At 44.7% G+C, this 24,094-nt stretch overlaps 2 protein-coding genes across 2 annotated transcripts in view; one reads left to right on the forward strand and one right to left on the reverse strand.

Annotated features, from left to right (window-relative positions):
- TMEM117 (transmembrane protein 117) overlaps window positions 1–24,094 on the reverse strand; it is a 225,026-nt gene that overhangs the window by 168,544 nt on the left and 32,388 nt on the right. Inside the window, exon 3 of the mRNA XM_048501236.1 lies at window positions 11,822–11,954. Within this exon, the coding sequence (XP_048357193.1) occupies window positions 11,822–11,954 (133 nt within the window). The remainder of the gene's footprint in view (window positions 1–11,821; window positions 11,955–24,094) is intronic.
- Window positions 19,756–23,490, forward strand: LOC125435158 (P2Y purinoceptor 1-like). The gene is made up of 2 exons (XM_048501237.1): window positions 19,756–19,896; window positions 22,366–23,490. The coding sequence occupies exons 1-2, from the start codon at window positions 19,842–19,844 to the stop codon at window positions 23,388–23,390; spliced, it is 1,080 nt and encodes a 359-aa protein (XP_048357194.1). The 5' UTR covers window positions 19,756–19,841; the 3' UTR covers window positions 23,391–23,490.

Genomic DNA, 24,094 nt, shown 5'->3' on the forward strand with positions numbered 1-24,094 from the left:
GGCCAATTCCAATCTCTTTCTGTTTGTTGTAAAAATAAGAATTACCTATAAAAAGGGAACATTTCTCCTGTCTGCTCAAAATGTTGCAGAGAAGGTCCCTTGCTACAATCTTAGAGGGCTACGATCCATTTTCATTTCATCCCAAATGGGTAGAAAATTAAAAACAAAGGCTAAGGTAACAGTATGTTTCTTGAAATGTGCGCATCCTAAGAAACAACACTGAGGCAAAATGGACACACAAACTACCAGGGCATCTCCGCTGTTCTTTTAAAAACAAATATTGGGGTATCTGACAGACCCTTTTCTCCCACATATTCCAGTCCTGGAATTAAGAGGACAAGGAGAAGCTAATAATTGTTAAAATAAATATAAATAAATAAATAAAATTTAAACCTGATCACAGACCTGATGATGATTAGACCATAACAGGGAGGAATGGTGGGGTCAACTTTCTACCCCAATGCAGATTTGGTAATCGCCCCTCCCCTCGTGCTGTTATTAGATCTTTGAAAAGCAGAGGACTTTCCCCCACACTCTGCTTTTTAAAGGATATAACAGGATATAACAGTCACGGGGTGGGGTGGGGGTAGTTTCAATTTGTAAAACAGGGCCAGGGGTGAAAGTTTTAAACCCTCTTGTCCTTTGTGAGGTGGCTTCATCTGAACTGGAGTCACACTCTGCTGTAATTGACTTTAAATGATTCTGGAAAGATCCATTTCAGGATGACCTCTGTTTTGCTACCCAAATGGAAGTTAGCTTAATTATACAACACCAAGTCTTAGGATTTTTCTCCCAAAGATAAATGTAAAAAAACAACAACCCCACACACACATTATGATGAAAATTTAAACAAATGTTGATGATGCAGCACTCAGGATCTCCAGTCATACAGCTCATCACTCAGGCCTGCTTCCTCAAGACGGTGCGGTGGAAGCGTCGGCTTCCGCGTTTACGACGCACAACCCCTAGGCGACGCTGGGACCGGCCTCGCGACGGACGGTCCTGGAAACAGCTTGGCAGTCGGGCGCCGGTGGAGTTAATCGGCGCTCGGCACACTCGGGGCCTTGCGCGGCCGCCGAGGCCTGTAATACTCTGGTTCGCCTGGCGCTGCTTCGCTCCAGCGGGCGCAGGGTATGTGGTCCCCAGGCCTCCCGGGCGATGCGCCGAGGCCCGACAAGGCGTCAAGTCGGGTGGAGGTTGAGGCTGCATGCCAGAAAGAGCGCCCAAGCTCTTGAAAACGCCGGGTTCACACGGGCGGGCGCTGCTGAAGCGCTAGCTGCTTACGTAGCTGGGCGGCCCCTGTGTGAATGGCGCCTGGAGACGGCAAGTTTTACCATCTCCAGGTCAGCCATTCATTGCCCGCAAGGAAACCTGCCTCAGGAGAATAGGGAAATCTTCCTAAAAGTCACTATGGCAGGTATGCGCCCTTAACCTATCCCGAATCCTCCTATCACCAAACAAGTTCCAATTGAAACTGTCCATTTACTACAAGCCTAGTAGCTTGCCTTCTTGGCTCCCTGTCCTAGTATACATTCTAGATTACATTAAACAGAAAGTATCAGCTCTGCACACTACAAACTTCCTAAACTCACCCTATTAGACCATTAATTCATTGGTGAATTAACCATTGAATTTTAGAGTTGGCAAAGTGTGGTGTTGTATGACTGCCTAATTATAGTAGGTCCTCCTGCAAGAGAAACAGGATGAAATTCCCTTTTGCCATCGCTCATACAATGATGAACCACATCTTCCTGTTCCAGAAGGTGTGACCAGAATATCTATAGCCTGTCCCCTTTTAGTTTTGCAACCACTCTGTTTAACAAAGGAAATGGAGGAAACAGATAAAGGAATCCACTTTCTCAGTGGAATTGGTAGGCATTACCATGTATTGCACTTTGCCTGCCCTGTATACAGAGCAGTTCTTCTTTAAAAACCCTATGTATTAAAAGTATTTTACTAAACTTGGATGAAAAAAAAATCCAGAGGAATCAAGGGAACTTACTGTTTTTCTTTTTTTAAAAAAATATATCATGGCAGATAAAAAAGAAATAATTTTTAAAGGATCCAAGATACATCACACTCACAAGAAGAGTGAAAAATAATTCAACCCCTCTTTCTGCTGGCTGATAAATGACCATCTAAATGGCATGCCAGAAAGAAAAATTAAAAACCATAAAAGGGAAGGCATATCAGAAAAGCACCATTTTTACAGCCTCTTTAAAGAAGGCCTGCCAAGAAGAGATCTCCAAAGAATCAGAATCACAACTGAAAAGGACAGGAAGTAGCCAAGGAGCAAGGGAGAATGTACAACTCTGGATAAAAGTATAGTTAGCAGATTGTGGTATGGGAGATTCATTCTTAAAATTGACTTGTTAGGCAAAAAGACAGCTTTCTGTGGAAATATACAACTGCTTGACAAACAGGACCTTGCTGTTATTCAAGCAGAATATGGATTAGAAAGCAACCAAGCATTCTTGATGGTCTTAATCATCAATGAAGATGGCACAGATCTGTGCAATGAGTTATTAAACAGCTACTTTTTTGGAACACTTTGTTTCTAGCATCAGATGCGAGTCATTAATTAATTTTGAAAGGATTTCATTAATGGAATTGTGTGGCTTCATGTTACTAATCCAGTCTGCTTCTCTAAAATAACCCATTTGATGAGATTAGGGATTTATATGCACATTTAGTCAGAGGACTTTATATTGGAGTTACTACAACATCCAGAGTGATCTCGGTGGGAGTTATTTACTTTCATAGCAATTATAATCAATAATTCTACCACCTCAATTGTGCAGCTTCAGGCCACCTTAATCTAGCAGATAGGTCAGATGCCAAGAGATATTTTTAAAGCAGAGAAGTGATGTATTGCAGGATTTAGATAAAATGTGTACCAAGGAGATTTAACTTCTCAAGGCCTTTGCAAGGAAAATTTTGTACTACTAACAGTGCAGTTCTCAGCAGAGTTCCACCTTCTAAGCCCTTTTCAATCGACTTAAAAGGGGGCAGCTCTGTTTAGGACTGAACTGTAAATCACTGCTGAAAATCTACATAACATCTTGTAAAAGATACCAATTGCATCCTTCACATGAAATTTCTCAGAGTCTCCCACAGGATTCTCAGAACATAAACTTCAAGCTTGTTATTTATAAACAATTGAAATCTTCAGAGGAGAGAGGGAAAATAGTGTGTTTTGTACCATTCCATTTGCACACTGTGTGTGCCATACACAATCTATACCCCGTTCAGGGATTAGGATGACAGATTCAGCATTCGCCATTTCCTGAACTGTCTTTGTTTTAGAATGCTCTGTTTTGGTCCTAGTGCCATGGGGACAGAACTAGATAGGCACAAGGACCCAAGCAGAGCATTCTAGAACAAAGATGTTCCAGGAAATGGCAGATGAAATCACAAATCTCCTGTCAACTTTATTATTATTATTATTATTATTATTATTATTATTATTATTATTATTATTATTATTATTATTATTATTAATTATTTATTTATTTATTTATTTATTTATTTATCTGTATATTCCACTCGATCCCCCATATTCAAGGTGAACAAATATCTACTACAACATCAACAATAGGAGCCAGGTCGCATAAATATAAACACATAGGCTCCATCCCATAAAAAATAGCTTAAAACCCATAAAACAGCAAAACCATAATACACAATAAAAGGCGTCCGACCCCACGAACCTACCCCATGGATGGCAGGACCCCACATGAGGGGACCTGATGTAACTGCCCTAGGGCAGGGCAGGCAAGCACCCCATGTCAGCAGCTGGACACTCCAGGCCCGTGGAACAACACAGTCTTACAGGCCCCATGGAACTCACCCAGGTCCCAGGCCCGGACCAGCTGGAGGAACGGTGTTCCACCAGGCCGGGCCAGTGCCGTAGCGTCCTGGCCCGCGGGAGGCCAGCCGTGACATAGAGGGGCCGGGGCCACCAGGGTTACCCTGCAGAGCGCAGAGGCTTCCAGTTGGGACATATATGGGTGATGCGGTCCCCAAGGTACCGAGGGTCCCAGGTCACAAAGCCTTAAAGGTCAAAACCTACACCTTGAAGATGATTCGAATTCAACCGAGCCACGTAGCCGTCGCAACACAGGCTGGATGTGTTTCTTCTGAAGGGCGCCCTGTGAGCAGGCGCATGTCAGACAAGCTAACCAGTTTTAACTTCCGACCAAACGCAAGGGAAGTGGCCGGGCGCATTGCCGGAAGTTACAATAGTCCAGCCTGAGGTGACCGCTGCATGGATCACAGCCAGATCCGCTCTGGGAGAGAAGGGAGCCAACTCACCGGGCTCCGGCTTAAGATGGAAAATGCAGTCCGGTTGTATGGGGCCACCTGGGTCTCCATTGAGAGAGACTAATCCAGGTGGACCCCCAGATCAAGTGAACAGGGGTCACGCCAATGAGACCCTCCCACACACCGGGCGGCTGGAAATCCCTAACCTCACCCCCCGCGGTCTAGCTAGAGATCTCTCACCATGGATTCAGTTGCAACCTGCCTGCCTAATCCAACCAGCTACCGCCTCCAAACAATGCTGGAGACAGAGGGCGCAACCACTCCCTCCATCAATAACAGAATGAGCTGAGTGTCATCAGCATATTGATGACAGATCAGCCCCATAAAGCCCGCACTAACCTGAGCAAGTGGTCGATATTATAGATACAAATAATAGCGGGATACAGCCCCTGCGGTACCTAAGCACTGGTTGGCACCTCCGAGGTTTTCATCCCCGCGACCACACTTGTTGACTCCGGTCCCGGAGAAACGAGGCAATCCACTGAAGGACAGTGCCCCGTACCCCGGAAGCGGCCAGGCGGTGGGTCAAAAGGTCGTGATCGACCATATCAAACGCTGCGGTAAGATCTAACAAAACCAGCAGCGCCGATCCGCCCCGGTCGAGTTGCATACGGAGCGTGTCTGTGATGGCGACAAGAGCGGTCTCCGTCCCATGCCCAGCACGGAAGCCGGACTGGAAGGGGTCGAAAGCTGATGCGTCATCCAGGAAACCCTGAAGCTGCTCCAACACCACTCTCTCAATTACCTTCCCCAGAAATGAAAGATTCGAGACGGGGTATAGAATTGGACACTGGATATTCGTCTTCTGCTTCTATTTAAGTTTTCTTAGGGCGAAACAGGATTTATATGTACACAGAGGCATTCCTCCCATTGGGCAAAGTGGGCAGTTGCCCGGGGTACCGCCTTGTGGGGGGCGCAAAAACTGCAGATTCGTTTGTGGGATTTTTTGTATTTTCAGTGTTTTTCCGTTTTTGGCCTGCAGATGGTGTAGTTTTTAGGCTAGAAGCACCAAAAATTCAGGGATTTTTCGGAAGACTCTCCTGATGATATCACCCAGGTTTGGTGAGGTTTGGTTTAGGGAGTCCTAAGTTATGGGCTCCCAAAGGGAGTACCCCCATCCCCCATTGTTTCCAATGGGAGCTAATAGGAGATGGGGGCTACACATTTGAGGGTCAATAACTTTGGACTCCCTGAACCAAACTTCACCAAACCTGGCTGGTATCATCAGTAGGGTCTCATGAAGATACTCTGAAATTTTGGTGCTGATATCTTAATAATTGCGCCCCTGACAGCAGGCACCCCCCCCACCCCCAGGGGGGGGGGTACACAAATAAACTAGGTCTGCAGAGATGTTGACCTATGACAGTGAATGAAGCCCACAGCCATGGTACAGGAGGGAAGGGGCTTCCCAAAAATCAATGGACTATATAATCTCTGTGTATTTACTAGCCAGTGTTGCGTCGTCTGCATTGGCTCCCAGTTGAGTTCCAAATCATCTTCAAGGTGTTGGTTCTAACCTTTAAGGCCTTACGCGGCCTGGGACCCTCGTACCTTCAGGACCGTCTGACCCCACATGTCCCAGTTCGGCCTCTGCATTCAGCGGAAGCCAATCTTCTGGTAGTCCCCGGCCCCTCAATGATGCAGCTGGCCTCCACTAGGGCCAGGGCTTTTACAGCCCTGCCCCCTGCCTGGTGGAACGCTCTTCCTCCAGCTGACCGGGCCCTGCGGAATCTTGGAGAGTTCCGCAGGGCCTGTAAGACCGAGCTGTTCCACCGGGCCTTTGGAGATGCCGGCCGCTGATGGTGCCCCTTCCTCCCTTTTTATCATCTGTGGCCCTTTTCCATCTTAGGCCTTCCATTCCCTCTTAAGAGGGATTTTTTAGATGACCGGATGCTATATTTTTACATTTATATTTTACTTCATTTTGTATGCTGTATTTTAAATGGTTTTAATTCAGTGCTTAGAGCCCTTATTTTATCTTATATTGTATTTAATTTATTGAGAGGGCTCATTTTGCTTATTTATGTTATATTGAAATGTTGTACACCGCCCAGAGCCCTCCGGGGGTGGGCGGTATAAAAGTCAAAATAACAACAACAACAACAACAACAACAACAACAACAACAACAACAACAACAACATATCCCACCTTTCTCTCCAGCAGGGACCCAAAGCAGCTTACATGGTTCTCCTCTCCCTAAAAGGCTATATTTTGGCTTGGCAAGCCTCAAGTTGTCCCCTACAAAACTTAATTCATTTGTAAAGATGATGCAGAATCCCTGTTTGGTCTCCCCAAACCCTACTCCATGTAAGCCTCAATGGACCTTGTAGTAGTTTTGATTGCTAGAAGCTTTGTTTCTAGACTACCATTATTTATCAATACAGCACTTAATCGTGGTGCTGAAACATTATTTTCGACTGCTGCTTATTTTGTTCTAATTTATACCATTGTGTGGGATAAAGGAAGAACAGTTTTTGTGACAATGTTGCTTGCTATTCCTTCTTTCTGTTAAAATGTTTCCAAATTGAATATGCATTTTCACCAGGTAGCTTCAGTGTTCGCTGGTGTGTGCTCCTCCTTTATTACAATATTGGAAATCACCATAAAATGAACTGTGATCAAGCTGACTTGCTGTGTCTCCAGTAGCATCAACTTAAATTCACACTTCCTCTTCATTATTCTTCTTGCTCCCTACACTGTCATTTCTTGCTTTTCATGGATAATGTTACCTTTCGTGGATAATGTTACCCACAGCAAAGAATCTTCGCCCGCATTCACCTTCCCAAATGAGAATGTGAATGGAAGTACAGGCAGGGATGAATGGGTCTGCTCACAATATGTATGAAAAGGGCCTCAAGATGATATGTGTTCTTGCTATTGCAGGGTTTATGTCTATATAACATCAGCTGTGCTGTCTAGGCAGAGGGCTAAGTCCAGGTCTTCGGAAACCTGGTGCATGATACAGCAAGCCACTTCCAAGTTCACACAAGTAAGTCTGAGGATTGGTCTACTGGTTGCTGGTATCACAATACTTAACTATGAACTGAGGTTGCCTAAAGACTGAGGAAGCAGCAGAATAACTACTATATATCAGAAAGCTGAAGAAGTGGTTTGGCTTCCTAAAAACAGGATTGAATATACCAGTTATCTTGTTCTGACTACTTAATATTATATAGAAAGTGACTGAAGGAGCAAGTTTGATTATTTGCACCCATTGGGAGTCTAGGTCACCTCATTGTACTTTCTTTTTTTGTCTAACCAATAGTGATAGTTTGATTTTGACTGAGCAAGCTAGATTAATTGCACACACCTATTGTGGTATTAACTTACCTCTCCAGTTGTTATAAGAGCTTTTACTCTCTGCTTGTAAGACTGATTATCTATCTATATTGCTTTTCCTACACACTCACAACCTATGATTTTTGTTTCAATATAATTGCACTGCACTAATTTTCAGTGAGTTCAAAATTATTTTTGTTGTTGCTGTTTTCTTGTTAAACTAAACTCACCTTTGTGTTTTTAAGTGGTCCATCATGGACATTATTATCTTCTCTGACAGTCAGCAACTATCCAGGGTCTCAAGTAGAGGTCTTTCATGTTAGCTACCACCCGATCTTTTCAACTGCAAATGTTGAACAGGGCACCTTCTGTATGGAAAGCAGATGCACAACACCTCCAAACTCTTCCAGTTGGCTCTAAATTCCTTGGACTATGAACATCAAGCCCACAGGCCAGTCAGACCGGCATGCCAACCAGCATGTGCTAGTTTGATAATACAGTCTGTTTGCAGACCCTCGTACATTGTTAGGCTTGCCAGAAAACCAGCAAAAACAGAGTTTGAGTCTCTTCATAACCCAGTCATTAGCACATTCAGGAATGAATCATGCAATTTGCCTTTAATATCAGGTTTAATCCTTCCACTGCAATTTAAAATAACAATTATTATTTTGTCCTTGAATATACAATTGGAACATGCTACAGCCTTGTCTAATTTCCTCTTTCAACAGTCTTGAGATTTATATTATTGAGGGGGGGAAACCCTCAAGGTTGTAAGAAGGTTCAAAAAATCCAGCAGCCTATTGAATTCTTTTCATAATTAGATCTGTGTGCCTTTATCTCGACTGATGTTTCTAACAATGGCTACAGCAAAGGGAGGAGGTGGCATCATCTATTAAATTCAGCTGGACTCTAACATGAGAAAGAATAATTGTCTCCCGTCTCTCACTAAGCACAAAGGAAAGGAGAATCCTGGGCTGAAAAGGGGGCAGAAAGGTTTGCAGAAGCAACAGTACATCATATGTAGGCTTGTAGACCTGAGCTGTAAATCGGCTCACAAAATATCGGGGGGGAGGGGGAACTGTATTATTCCTCACACTTAAGAAAAAACAAACAAAAAGTGGAACAAAGAATGGGAAATGCTGTCAATACAATCCAAATATGTTCCAAAAGAGACATTAAAGTATTGCTATGGCAAACCTGGGCCAACACCTTGCCTTAAATCTTGACACAAATTGCCACAAAGGACCAGAACCATTTTGCTCTCCTTTTGTTCCAGCTGGATTCCCTGATCCATTGTATCAGTTCTTTTATGACAAGCTTCTTTCTTCCCATCCTCAGGAAGGAAGAAACACAACAAAATATCTTGTGGCAATGCTGATGTGCTCACAATTCTGGACATATGAATCAAGCAAGATTCTAGAGGCACATTGGAGAATTTATTTTAACAGAAGCTTTTGAGAATTAGTTTGCAATGTGAATTCTGACTCACAAATACTGGACTAAATAGTCTACTAAGGTGCCACTGGACTTCAGTTCAGACTAACAGGGTCACCCATCTAGAAGTTTAGTCCTGAATACTGGTCTGTTTACATATTTAAAAGCCTTTTGCTGCCCTCTAGTGGCTCAGCTTAGAAACACATCAATCACCAACATACATAGATGATGAAGGGAAACAACAGAAATAAATCAAGATTTTTTAGGGAAAGACTGAATTTTGCTTCAATGGACAAAATAATTTTGTATTTCTTGTGTTCTTGTAGAAACTGCCAACTTGTCTCAAAAGTTCAGTTGTATTTGACATATTTTTTCCTCTAAACAATTTTGGCTATAACTTTATAATATTATTAATGGACTTTTCCTGAATTATCGGGGCATGAATTACTTCTCTGTTACTACAATGCTCAGTACAATTTAGTTTTAAAACTCATCAAGTATATCAGGTTTATTACTATATTCCCAATAAAGCAGTCATCCATACCTTGTGTGCATGTGTGTGTTAGGTGCCATCAAGTCTGTTCTGACTCATGGGAATGCTATGAATCAATGTCCTCCAAAAAGTCCTATCATTAATAGCTTACTCAGGTCTTGCCAACTAAGGGCTGTGACTACAGAGTCAATCCATCTTACCATCCACACCTTAAGAACCAACTATCCTCATTACCCATTATTAAAATACTAACAGTAAAGCCCATTGTGGAACAAAACACAATGGGCCCTAAAAAACCAGTTGAGGGGGTAACCTCTCCTGTCTTTCTTCCTCCCTTGGCCCACCCATGCAAGTTGCTCTCAAGGAAGGAGCAAGGGCAAGAAGCAAAGGCAGTAGTGAGTCGGGGGGGGGGGTCATGGCCGCCTCCTTCCTCTCCCCCCTGGAATGCACCCCCAGATCAGCCTCCGCTGCCCACAACACAGCCCCAGGAGCCTCCAAAATGGTCTCACCACAGACCCACAGCCCAGTACCAGCTGCTCAGTGTAGTGAGACCGCGTCCCATTTTCAAGCTGCACTTACCCTAGGCTGCTGCTCCTTGGCCCACCTGCTCCCGCCACCACTTGTTGTCCTCACCAGTGGGTATTGGGCACTGGGCATGTAGGCAAGCCAGTGATGGGGGAAGAAGGGGTAGGGCCTGGCTTTGTTTTTGATGGGCAAGGGTTGCAGGGGACTGGGAAGGCTTGTACTGGGCCAGGCAAGAGGTTGGCTTGTCACCATTGCCCCATAAGGCCTGGCTTGGTTTTTGTTGGGAGGAGGGTTGGTGGGGACTGAGAGGGCTTGTGCTGGGCCAGGCAGGAGGGTGGCTTACTGCCACTGCCATACTAGGCCCAGATTGGATTTTAGTCGGGGGGAGTGTTGGCAGGGGACTTGGAGGGATGGTGCCAGGCCAGACGGGAAGGTGGCTTGCCACCACTGCCACATCAGGAGCAGGTTAACTTTTGTGGGGGAGAGGGCATGCAGGGGACTGCAAAGCTGGGATGGAACATGTGGTGATTGACTGGAAGTGAGTCATTACCCCCCATTCTATCCTTAGCAAATTATGTATAAGGATATTTGTATTTTTAACTTGCCCTTCCTCTAAGAAGCTCAAGGCATGAGATCTCCCTTCCATTTTCTTTTAGTTCTACCAATCATGTGAGGTAGATTAGTCTGAGAGAGAATAGCCCAAAATATAACAAGGGAGCTTTGAGGTAAAGTAGAAATTTCAACTTGGGACTACCCCATGCCCCATTCCAACCACTTGCTCCCATTCCAACCACTTGCTCCCACATCCCATTCCAACCATTACACCATATCCTTTTAGCCATTATAATGCACCTTGACATGTGAATGACATCACTACCCTCATTATTAAAAATTTAAATTAACAGACAGATCATTATACTATTGTAACAATACATGATATGTCAATGTACAATTAAAATGGCTCTTTGGTGGTGGGGCAAATGGCCATTAAGGGGGCTGAGACAAGGAAAATGTAGCGAAAGCTGTAATGTGGAATACCCAGTGCTGCCCACATGCTGCTGCAGCAGTAGGAATGCCACACACACTATATATCTGTGTGGAAAATACAAGATGTTTTCTTCTTTAATTACATGACACACAACCATTAGTCTCCTCAAACCATTCCCTAATCCAATCAGATTTGTTCCCAATCAGCACTTGAGCAGGACACCAAGAATGCACATCAGATTCACGTTCCTGTTTCTAAGCCTATTCCCCATTTTTATCATCAGACCACCCAGCTATGATTTCAGCTGTAGTCCATTCTGGCTTCGTGTATGTGTGTGCATGCACCAAAGTCATTTTTATCAGGCTACTTTTTAACAAACTTGCTTGAAAACTGTGATTCTTGGCCCCTTTCCATAGCACATTATTACCCTACAAGTTGCAAACACTTTCTGCTCAAAAATGTACATATTTTCAGGGAGTTCACACATCTGCAGCCCATCTAGTTCCCCTGTTGCACAAGGTGTAGCCAGGGCAGAATGTGTCTTAAGTCACCTCTGGGTAGTTTGTTGGGCAGAAGTTACATAAAGTTAACTGCAAGAAAGCCTGGGGGGAAAGCACATAAAAGCATTTTAAAAAGATTGTGTGTAGGTAGTTGCTGGGAATGAATGTGAAACACACAGACTTCCTATAAATATGAAACAAGCTTTTGGAACGAAGAGTTCAATGGCTTGTTTTATATATTTCTGCAGGAACATACAGTTTACAAAAACAGATCCTACCTCATGCTGCCTGCTATAAGGAGACAGAGATTGTAGATGTGAGAAAAAATGAAGAGGAAGAGGATGGTGCTAAAGAACATTGTCATCCATGACCCATGATCCTCTCGAAACATTTTCAGTCGAAACAATTGACCTTCAAAGAGAAGACAAAAGATAATGGTTATTTGCCTCTGATAGATTTCCATTTTCATATGAAGCATAACCACTGAATCAAAGACTAATAAATATAAAAATAAATAATTTAAATAAGTCAGGTGGGCAATTGTTCCAGTGTAAGGAATGTGTATTGATTCTATTGAATAGACTTGGACCTATGCTACATTCAACAGAACTATAGTGCAGGTAATTAAGACTCTTACTAAGTAAGAAATATGAGTAAGAAATACGTAAAGATAATCAGGGTGGCCGGTCTGGTTATGGCGAGCCCCCTCTGAAGACATAGCTCTCTTATTTTCCTCAAAGTGGACCGATCTGCTGATAGTTATCTCGTAGTTGGTCAGGATTCATAATTCTGTAGCCTTTAGACTTGAATAGCCCACAAAGATTCCCTTTGTGGCTCTTGGTGATAGCTTATTCCATTTCTCTTTTGGAATGTCTGCATAGGCAGTGCATCCAAAAACTCGCAGATGTGTCATGGATGGCTTACGGCCATGCCACAGTTCATATGTTGTTGTGCCAGTAGCTTCAGTGTACACTCTATTGTGTTCACTATTCTTGATTTGCCATATATGTTGCTGTCATGAAGCTCTCTCTCCAGAATTTCTGTGGGATGTGTGAATCAACAAGCATGCATCTTATCCAGAAGACTTCAACTCATTCTTTCTGAGACACCATTTAGGGCTGGATTGTATGGAATTGTGGTCTGTTGCATGATTCCTTCCTTCCTGGCTCAGCTTCATGCCCCAATGCTTACAGTTTGGAATGGGTCACTGTAATTTCAAAACCACCCAGTATGGAATTGTTCAGAAACCTTAGTTTTAAGAGATCCAGTTTCTAAAGTTCTCTCTAACTGCTGCCAGTCTGCTCATATGTAGCCGAGTACTTGCAACCAATCACAAAAGCATAAAAAGGGCTAGCTTGTAAAATCTTACACAATATTTAGGAGGTTAAGAGCTCGTGTATCTAATCTGGAGGAACCAGGTTTGATTCCCCGCTCTGCCGCCTGAGCTGTGGAGGCTTATCTGGGGAATTCAGATTAGCCTGTACACTCCCACACACGCCAGCTGGGTGACCTTGGGCTAGTCACAGCTTCTTGGAGCTCTCTCAGCCCCACCCACCTCACAGGGTGTTTGTTGTGAGGGGGGAAGGGCAAGGAGATTGTAAGCCCCTTTGAGTCTCCTGCAGGAGAGAAAGGGGGGATATAAATCCAAACTCCTCCTCCTCCTCCTCCTCCTCCTCCTCCTCCTCCTCCTCCTCCTCTTCTTCTTCTTCTTCTTCTTGTAGTCAACCCCGCAGGGTCGTCGCTAAGGAATAGGCGAGACGCGGAGGAGGTTTCATCTGGCGGAGAGCGTCAGCAACAGGAAGCGCGGGTTTTCGTGATCCTGACAACTCTGCCCTGTGCTGGTCTCTCGCACCTTTTATTAGGGTTTCATTGTGGGCGTGTAAAGGAGGTGGGTAGGGAGATGACGGGGAGACGGAGAACCTGGAGATCATCATGTGATGCATGATCTCACCTGGCCTACGTCGGAGAGGCGTGGCGTCTGAGCCTAATCCTCACCTGGGGGCAAGACCATTGTCCCTAAGCCTGGTGACTGGAAAGCCAGACAGTTCATGACCCGTGACTCACTTAGGGGATGAGGAATTGGGGGGATGCTTGATGCATTCAACAAGGCCGTAGGTCCATTGGCGTCGCGTTCTACCACGGTGCTGCTGGGTCAGCAGTGCATCACCACATCTCCTCCTTTTTTACATTTTAGAAAAGGGACCCGAGAAATGCTAAGGGGCGATTTAAAGGGGCGGCTTGTCTCCTCCGCCATCTGGTCAAGCTGACCAAGCTGCTTGTGTAACATTAGAACTTGGCAGCTCTGCTTGAGGTGAAATTGAGCTTCTTGCACCACGTTACAGGCAATATTAGACACACATTGAGCGAAACAAGATCGATGCCGAGGCACACAATTAAACCAATGCAGAGCTGTACAATAACACTCAACCATCCTCCCGACAGCCAGCTCAGAGGAGCACCACCAATGAGGCAAAACATCATACTTCAGATTAGATACAACTTCTTGCAGCTCCGCATTACTTTTCATATGAATCAATTGGGAATTATCAGAAAGATTAAAACAACACATATTATGTACATTTCTCACAACCTTGGTGATGTAATAACAATAAGTAATCAATAAGCCGACCGCGGTGTCTAGAATTAAACAGCCGAAGTTCCTGCTGCTTTCGGAGGCCAGAAGCGTCCAGAGCAATGGAGGTAGAATTGATGGGCGCGGGCACAGGCCAGCCCGGCCAATAGTCTTGGTGCCGGAAACAAGTCGAGGGAGCTCCCACAAGGGAAGTTCTTGAGGGGACAGGCTCGCCCTTGGAAGGCGACAGCGTCGTTTACGACAGGAGGGATCCGAAAGGCAGAAGCGGGCGGCGATCGGGCTCAGGGTGGAGCCACAAGGTATGAGAGTCCCGGCAGACAGCCAGGCCGAAATGCAGCAATAACAAATAACATACCTTCAAAAACTAGGGCATGCAATAAATTTAAACAACAAAACATGGCTAAGCGATACATAGGCTGGATGATGTATGGTGGAAGGAAGGCAACCGATGGTTTATGATTGTCCAATGCATGGCTCTTGCTGTTTTGACTACCAAAGCTACAAGAAGCGATGGCGTTAGAGTCCATGGATTTCTCTCAAGAAGCGTGGAGAGCTACTGATAGTCTTTAGCATTGCAGGTTCAGTGATTCTCACGAGCAAGGTTGTGAGAAGTGTTCCAACAATTATTCGGAAGCTGAAAACAGCGGAGAGTTCAAGGTTAATCTATCAGGAATGTTCCTGGCTGCAATTCCAGAAGTTTCAGCCGGGGGGCGGCTGAAGAAGAGAATAGGCTGTAGATGAGGAGCAGCGACACACAGCGTCAACCTTTGAGCCATAGCTGGCCCGAATGGCAGCCTGGGTTCGCGATCTCCGATGGAAAGAATGGTGTCCCCTCCCACATCTTGGCCCAGGCTGGAGGGTGTCGGGCTCTCAACAGAGCGGTGGGATCCTCCAGGAGGCCCGCTCCATCTCCCGGGATAGGGCTGGCCTGGCATGGCCCGAGCTGGACTCCTGTATAGAAGAGAAAAAATCGCGGCGCACTGCAGGGGTTTTAGCGTGCTGGCTGAGTTAATTGTTCTTATAGATGACAATGGAAAGCTTGGGCCTGAGTGGGGGCGGGCAATTTTTTTGATAGAGAATAGAAGAGTACTTTGGATATGGTCTGCTGGATGAGACCTTGATTGGGTCAATAGGGGGGAACTACTCCCCTTTTTCGTTGTTTTGGCCAAGCTTTAGTTGAGAGCGCCCGAAGTTGGCCCATTCCGACAACGATCACTTGCAACATTCAAGGCGTTAAAGATACAAGGCGGGGAATTGCCCGAGGAAGCTTAGGAGAAGGGAGAGGTCATATCCAGGTCGGATGTTTGTTTGTAAAACAATCCCAATCACCGTCTAAGGTGTGGGTTTTGCAAAAACAGCGAACAATTCACAATTATAGTCATATGGAAGTAATATAGTATAGGAAAGATATAGAAGATGCAAAGAAAACAGTTCCTGGGCTTGAGTTTGATCACAGGAGCAAATTGAGAGGGTTTGCAAAACCCTAGCAGATCTAGATCTAGAGGTGGGGTAAAATGTTGGTAGAAAGAGGGAGGAGGTGTGCAGAAAGGAAGGCAGGGGAAGGGTTTGGAAGTCAGCTCTAGCCCTCCCGTATTAGAGACTTTGGCGGTTTGAGTAAGCTTCCCTACCTTCTGGCCCGGAGGCTTTGTGTAAGATAGGTAATGGCTGAGAGCACTGGCACTGTGACTAGCCAGGAGCCCTCAGCAGAAGAATGTGGGAACATGAAAATGATTTTGGCTTCATATGTAAACTTGGCATACGCCAATGTGGCAGTGTAGGCTCAGATGGGCCGAAGGAAAAGGTTCTCAAGGAGGTTTGAAGAAAAGTTTTGAAAGGTTTAAACTAAGATGGAAGCGGCTTGAAGCAGGTCCCATCCCGGTATCCTAAGAGAACCTTACGAGCTGTGTCCGTTTAAAGGCGGATGCTGTAATGGTGAAGCCTTTCAAGGAACATTGGCACACATAATCAGAAGGAGAAAAAACTTTAATTGAAGCACAAGAGCATAGCTTAGAAGCAATGGAAAAATCCCCTATGAGGGAAAACCTTAGGGGTGCTCTTGAAGGGCAAGACATACAGAACATACATAGGCATACAGAGCACATATAAAATGCTTGAGGAGGATTGCAACTCTGATTTGAGATTTTGCTCTCTCTGAGGTGCTGGCGATTTTGCTGCCACTGGGAGGCTTTGAGCTTAGGAGCTTTGCACAGGCTCAGAGGCTATGAGATCTGGTTTGAACCTTACAGCTGGAGAGGGCCAAGGGGCTTCTTCTTCTGTGAAGGACTTTTGGCTTAAGGCGGCTGACGACATCTTCCCCCTTTCCATGCCTCATTGTCCTGTAGATTGGCTATGGGGCATTGTGAGGAGAGCTCAAAGCGGCAGTCCTCTTCGTCAGCATTCCTTTCTGCTGCAATTCAGTGACTGTGGACTCTGCAGAGATTTTGAGGAAATCGCGTGCCATTCTGGAGCACTTTCGGAGAGCATAGTGACTTTGAGTAGAAGGGCTAGCAGAGCAGGAAGTATAGGCGATGAGGGGCGCAGCGAGATTTAGATTAGCTGAACTTAGATTAGACTTCAAAGTGAGAGCATAGAGGCAGGGTGTTCCGGTGAACTTGGCAGTTTCTGCAGGATGTTTGTCCATACTTGGATGTGGATGGCTCCCTGGTGCATGGGGTGCGATTGACCCTGGGATGATGAACAACCCTGTTCAGCGGAAGCTTTTGGCAAGACCAGCCTAATGAGATGCTCCGTGGGGATGGGATCACTATACTGAACTTTGGAGCAGCGAAGATCTCATGGGGAGCTCGGGGGAAAGGGTTTGAGAGTCGCGGATCTTGGTTCCGGGCTGAGGAGATGCCAGCTGAGCCTCCAAAAAGCGAGCATTAGGGCGCCGGCCCTAGACTTTCCTGGGGGTCCTAAGCCCTCTGGGGAGAACCCTCCTCCGTCGAAGAGGTTGTAGGCCCCGCCCGGGCAGCCTACAATTCCTCGGGAAATGTCCTGGCTTTGCAGGGTGAAACACTTTCGTCGAGGGCTGCCTCATGGCAGCGGAGAGGCGGCGACTAGAAGGCTGGCTTGATGAAGACCCGATATCCTGGCAACTGAGCATGTCGGCCAGCTCGGGGAGTTCCTTCCTGAGGCCTGTGATAAGCTTTCTGCGGCACTCAGGAAGCGTTCTCCTTGGCAAAGGCGCTTAAGGAGTTCGCCCTGGAGCCTCCTCGTTGTCCAACCTGCCTCTTGAGGGCCTCCACAGGCCTGTTCACAAACTCAGCATAGGGCTCTTGAGGCTTCTGCGGGGTGCTAGAAAACTTTGGGTTGGCTGTCGTATTGGGGACTTTCAAAAGCGCCTTGTGGCGCATTCAGAAGGCGACCGTAAGGGTGGCCACCGGCAGAGCGATCTGATTGTTGCAGGGTTACTGGAAGGCATCAAAGCCGTAAAGCTGGCTGGCTGTGTAGGCGCGCCCGAGGCCGGCTGCTCTGTTGAAGCACTGCTGGCGGAACTCACTTTCCCAGACCACAAATTGCGCGGGGCTCAGGGCATCGAAGGTGGTCTTCCAGTCATCTGGAACCATTAGGTGGTTCCTTGCGATGGCCTCCAGCATGCCTCTCCGCGTAGGGGCTAGTGACTCCCTCGCATTGCTTTTGCGGAGCTCAGTAAAGGATGTTATAGCTTAGGAATTTTCGACAACCCGCGGGATGGCGCCACCCTCCCCTCGAGTATCTGTGAAGTGGGCGAGGGCACAATGCAAGAATCTCGGCATATAGATCTTCCGTCAGGGTTTCTTTCTTCTGCAGATGTCGTGGCTATCGTTCTCGCGAGTTTTGAAACCAGCGCCGATACGATGGCAGCTGGCCAGTCTGGTGGCGGAGAAAATGAAGTGAGCAAGGGGAGGCGGCTGAGCAGCGGGGAAGTTTGAAATGGGTGAAGAGGCCGAGGGGCAGAAGGAGGACAGAAGCGTCAATTTAGTGGATAGAGAAAATTCGAGGTTGAAATTGAAGGTGAAAAGATCGAAGTGACCTACAGCAAAGGGAGCCATAGGTCTCTGCAGGCTGATGGCGACAAAACATTGTCTCCGCGTCAGTAGCAGCGACATCGTGGCGAGGCTCTGTCGCGAAGAGTGCGTACCAGTCATAGATTTAATGTCCCTCTGGGTACCATGGACACTGAGCTTCAATCTCCTCAACAATTTCGCGCTTGGCTCCGCTTCTCTTTACGGGGACCCTGCGCATTTCGTTGCGCTTTCAGTTAGGTCAGCGTGCTTGTCGCAAGCCCTGCTTTGCAAGCTCCCGCCTCACCGGTGTTCCGTCGGTGAGAGTGTCCTAGGGCCGTGTCTCTGGATCGCCGATCCAGAAGGACGAAGCGATACGAAGCAGTGGTCCCTGGATGCGCGATCCAGCGGACTTCGGTATCGCTGTTAAGCGGCTGATTGAGCAGGGTGGAGAGTTCGAGGATTCGGGTTTCGGCACCAGCTTGTAGTCAACCCCGCGGGGAGTGCTGGCTAAGAATAGGCGAAGGCGGAGGAGGTTTCATCTGGCCCAGGCGTCAGCAACAGGAAGCGGGTTTAGGTGATCCCTGACAACTCTGCCCTGTGCTGGTCTCTCGCACCTTTTATTAGAGGTTTCATTGTGGGCGTGTAAAGGAGGTGGGTAGGGAGATGAGCGGGAGACCGGGAGACCTGGAGATCATCATGTGATGCATGATCTCTCACCTGGCTTCGATGGGAGAGGCGTAAGCGTCTGAGCCTAATCCTCACCTGGGGGCAAGACCATTGTCCCTGCGCCTGGTGACTGAGCCAGACAGTTCATGACCCGTGACTCATAGGGGGATGAGGAGTGGGGGGTGCGGTGCGACCAGCAAGGCCGTAGGTCCATTGGCGTCCCAACGTTCTACCACGGTGCTGCTGGGTCAGCAGTGCATCACTACACTTCTTCTTCTTCTTCTTCTTCTTCTTCTTCTTCTTCTTCTTCTTCTTCTTCTTCTTCTTCTTCTTCTTCTTCTTCTGTTTAGTCCCTGTTGCTATTTGCACATGATTTTTTTAAAAGAGTGAAAATACTGTTTCTTCCCATAATCTTAAACACAGAACCAAACACTAAACCATCCTGATTTTGGTTTCCTTTGTCACCAAGGAAGGACCACCAGGCAAAGTCTATCCTTCCAAGAGCCAGCCTCAAAGCAAATTGGGGGGGGGGGGTGAATGAGCAACCCCAAGAGCAACTGACACTGGAGGCAGGCTACTCTGGGAGGCATGGATTGGCTTGCCATCCCTCACTCCCTCATCAAAGTCTAAACAATTTATGAATCAGAGCTACTGCACTAACTGCCAAAAATGTAATGCCGTACACTACTGCTTGGGTCATATTTGCTTCCTGGGGTTTCTTAAACCATCACCTTAATATACTCAACATGAACTGATTTGATTAGTTATTAAGCTATTCCATGAAAACCACTTCAGACATTAGAGGTAATTTTAAAAAAAAACTATTTCAATATACCATTGTTGAATGTATGGTGGAAACAGAAGGGACATTTTAGCTTGATTGTGTAAAGGGGAGGAGACTAGAAGCCAACAAAAAAGCAGGGGCAAGCTCATGCCATTAGCACAGTGCTTTCTTACACAGTATGTGACTTGTTGCTGGAACCACAAAGCTACATTTATATAGAAATATCATATTCTGACAAGGCTGTAGATTCCTGGGAAGTTTTAAAAATGACTTGGTATTCACAGTCCTGCACTACAGAGAATTCCAGTGTATTTAAACAAGGTAAGAAATTTGTATATTTTTCTGTAAAGCAAATCTGTATTCTTTTTTTCTTTTGAATGGATGTAGTCATAGAAACATAAAAAATCAATCCATAGTTTTAACCATTGAATAACTGTGGAAGACATATTTTAATATCTACAGTCTAATTCAGAAAATTCTTATATAGCCTAAATAACATATTTCTGAGAAGCTCTTTAATTATATTATTAGCAAAACCTCTTACCTTGATTATATTAAATTGCACATGTGAGATATTAAATGTCAACCTACTATGTTTTGCTGAAGACAGCTAATGGTGCATTTGTTAAAAACTGGATTTGTTTCAGAAGTAATAACTAAAAGCATCAGTCTTCAGTACAAGATTATTATCAGCAACTATGTCCTGGGAGATCAAAACCTATTTCAATTTGCATAATGTGCCAAACCTTGATAGATTATAGTAGAGAGCTAATATTCATCATATTATAGAGAAGTTGCCATATTAGTCAGCTGCAGCAAAAACAGGCATCTTAACCACAAAGTATGGCAGAAACAGAGCTAGACCCTGTTTTATCAGATACATATTTCTTATAAAGCAGGACAAATCCTAACAGCAAAAAATAAACACTCCAAAAAAACAAAATCAAGCTAAAGTAGAATACAGCAATACTAATTGTTCCAAAAATGCAATCTAAAGCAAAAACTTCCCTCTAATTCATTGTTATAAGACAATCCAAACTGCGGTCTTACAGAAATTATGCAAATATACAAAGTAAAAGAACCAGGAGGAAAGCACTATCAGATCAATGAAAATGTACCCAGAAGACAATTCATTTTAAATCTTTCAATATACTGGGTTGGACCCTAACACTGTCTTTGGCTAAGATATATCCTGTACTTTCTTTGTGCCGAGTATATCTCTAACGCAGAAAGACTTTCTCTTACAAGAAATCATTCCTCATCAAAGGAAGGCTGATTGAGTTATTTCTTAGCATAAGGAAATCATAGGTTCCAACCCATGGTTGGTTACAATTCATGGAGCAAAAAAGAGAGGGAGAATGTGCACATACTGGAGTTCCAAATATCTGAAACTCCGGATATTGTCTATTTCTCACAATCACTGGTAGTTAAAAAAGAAAAGAAGAAAAACTGATATTGCAATAATTTTTTTTATTTTCTAGGTAGCCTGGAAATAATTTAACCATTTTAGATACACTCCTCCCTATTTCTTCGGAAGAGACAGATAATGCAATCAGTTGTTCATTCCAAGAGTCATATCCAATACAGGAATGAATAAACCAAATCCTATGGTTAAAAGATGCTATTAAGCTTGTGGAACAATCCCCTACATGATACTACAAGTACTGTTAGAGAACAGTGCTGCCACCTCTAAATCAATGGAAGGTTAGCATAGGTACCTCATAAACATCTTCTGTTCTACAAAATGTGGCCAGTGTTCTCACATTCAAATTGGAAATCAGGGAGAAATAAGCATTGTTTCTACTGAGGTGGTAAATACCCTGTTTCCCCGAAAATAAAACATCCCCAGAAAATAAGACGTCGTAGAGGTTTTGCTGAAGTGCTAAATATAAAGCATCCCCTGAAAGTAAGACGTAGCAAAGTTTTTGTTTGGAAGCATGCCCGTCAACCAGAGCATGCAGCTGTGGCGCAGAAAAATAAGACATCCCCTGAAAATAAGACATAGCGCATCTTTGGGAGCAAAAATTAATATAAGACACTGTCTTATTTTCAGGGAAACACGGTAGTACATAAAATGTGTGTATTCTGATAATTTGCAATCTAGCAATGCAGTGATGACCTACATGCATCGATCCATCATACAAGGGCAAGTTCCTTGGACTACTGTCAGACTGCTCATTAAAAGATATCCTGAATCTAGAAAAAAAAAGTATGCTAGAAAAGAAGATTGGATAGGACTCTCTCTATGAGAAACTGCTTTCTGCATGAATAGGATATTGATATGAGGAAACTGTCACACATGCATTAAGTACATCACATGAAGTACGAAACAACACACACGAGGAAGTCAGTAACACATGCTTCCCTTGTAGTGCAGATCTTGCACCAGTGTAAGTCTAAGGTGGCATGCAAAAATGCATAAGTTGGGAGGAGTGGTGCATTTAAATCAGTCCTCACATGTCTGAGATTTGGATGCTGCTTCCTTAATGCCTATTAAACTTTCTTCATTATCTGGGTTCAACTGCGTACAAATCAAATAAGGGCCCCAGACCACAAAAGGTGAAGCCTTCCCTGCAGCTGCATGTTCACAGCTGGTATTTAGCTTCTAAGCACAAAGGTCCTATTTAGCCACCAGTGGCTGTAGCTATCATCATTCTTATATGATCACAAGCTAAGGTGAGCAAAGAGAATCAGTATTTTAAAAAATTAATCCTATGCTATGACTCTCTGCTCACTTAGATCTCAGATTCTGAAAATATCTTGACTTCTTTTCTTGTTCATCTGTTGTAGGCACAGTCCACGGAAAGATGCCAAATGCTACTTGTGATGCTTTCTTCTGTAATTCTTACAACAGACTAGAGTGGTACTGCTATTTTGTAATTGTACTTTGGTTTCTTGCACTGCTGATTGGATTTTTGGGGAATACATTGACACTACTATATTATACATACACCACAAAATCATGGACTACTAGCACTGTATTTTTGTTCAATCTGGCGTTATGTGATTTCACTTGGGTTCTCTTGATTCCTTTCTCTGTTTACTATCATCTACACAAGCAACAAATCTACTTCAATCTCATATTCTGCCAATTTAAAAAAATATTCTTTGATATTAACATCTATGGCAGCATTTATTTTCTCACACTGATCAGCTTTGACCGGTACATAGGAGCTGTACATCCCATTCGCTCATTAAAATGGTGGGATAAAAACAAGGCTGTATTTTGCACCATTGCCATATGGATCTTCATCTTTATAGAATCAATTCCTGATTTTTGCTATCTGCTTGTGGTCCATAAACAGAGGGATGCTGCAACTAAACTGGAGAACGCTGGAGAACCTGTGTACTTTGGAGAACCTCTATACTTCGTTGTCCCTTTCACAATTTCAAGAGTTTTATTTGGCTTCCTTATTCCAGTCATAATAATCTTTATATGCTATGCATTGACCTTGAGATCATTATGGCAAATGAAGAGATGCCAACAGAGAAGACCCAGGAATGTCAAACCCTTGATGTTGGTTTCAGCTGCAATGATTGTTTTCGCTGTGGCATTTATTCCCTACCATGTCATGATGATGGCAGTGCTAATTTACAGACTGAATTACCAACTCAACTCTGACAATATAAGCCTGATAGTTACAGTTTATGAATTCACAGAAATCATCTGCGGTATTAGTAGCTGCTTAGACCCAGTCATTTTTATGTTCGCAAGTAAAAAATTCCAGCAGAAGTTTAAAACAATAAAATGCCCTTCAAAGCATAGGTGTCACTGCTGTCAATCACACAGAATTAGGGATATTGCTCAATTGTGAGATGGTCAGGCATGTGTGAGCTCTTAAGGAGAACATGGCCACTACTGACGTATTATCTTTTGTTCTGACAACAGTTTGAGTCTGGGGTGCATGTTGCTTAATAAAACTCTGTTGGTATATCAGATCAGCTTTTCAAAATCTGCAGAATTTCTGTTTGGTCTTGGGCAGGAACTCTGATCTAATCTATATATATAAAAATGGAACCATGCATTTGTTGCTTTGAGAATAACCCCGCACCTGCTGGCCCAAATGCTCTGAAAATTTCACAGACACTTGCTTATTCCCCCGACTGTGTTCTTACATACCTCCCACTGTCAGACAACACACCTGAGCCAGGTAAAACATCTTTTTCCTGGTGCACCAGGCCATGAAGCTGCCTGTGTGTAACTGTCACCCTTAGAATGTTCGTGCCCTTAGAATGTTCACGCAGATGGCCAGATATGAGCAGTGAAAACAGTACATAGGCAATAACTTGAGTGGACTTGAAACACATACAACGTTGCCGTGTGAGACGTCAGGCGGGGTTCCCCCCCCCCTCACACGCAGGTACCTTTCACTCTCTGTGCCTTACCCACTACTACCACACAACACACCTACTCTCATACACATTCAGCGGAGGGAGAGGGAAAGGATGGAGGGGGAGGCATGCAAGGGAAGAGAAGTGAGGGAGGGGACAGAGAGTGAGGGGTGGCATGCAAGGAAGG

Source organism: Sphaerodactylus townsendi, linkage group LG06 (genome assembly GCF_021028975.2).
Source record: "Sphaerodactylus townsendi isolate TG3544 linkage group LG06, MPM_Stown_v2.3, whole genome shotgun sequence".
NCBI lineage: Eukaryota > Metazoa > Chordata > Lepidosauria > Squamata > Sphaerodactylidae > Sphaerodactylus > Sphaerodactylus townsendi.

Coding starts and splice junctions, on each gene's coding strand:
- LOC125435158 (XM_048501237.1), top strand. CDS start 19,842: ATGACTTGGTATTCACAGTCCTGCACTACAGAGAATTCCAGTGTATTT. Junction 19,897..22,365: donor TTCCAGTGTATTTAAACAAG/GTAAGAAATTTG, acceptor CATCTGTTGTAG/GCACAGTCCACGGAAAGATG.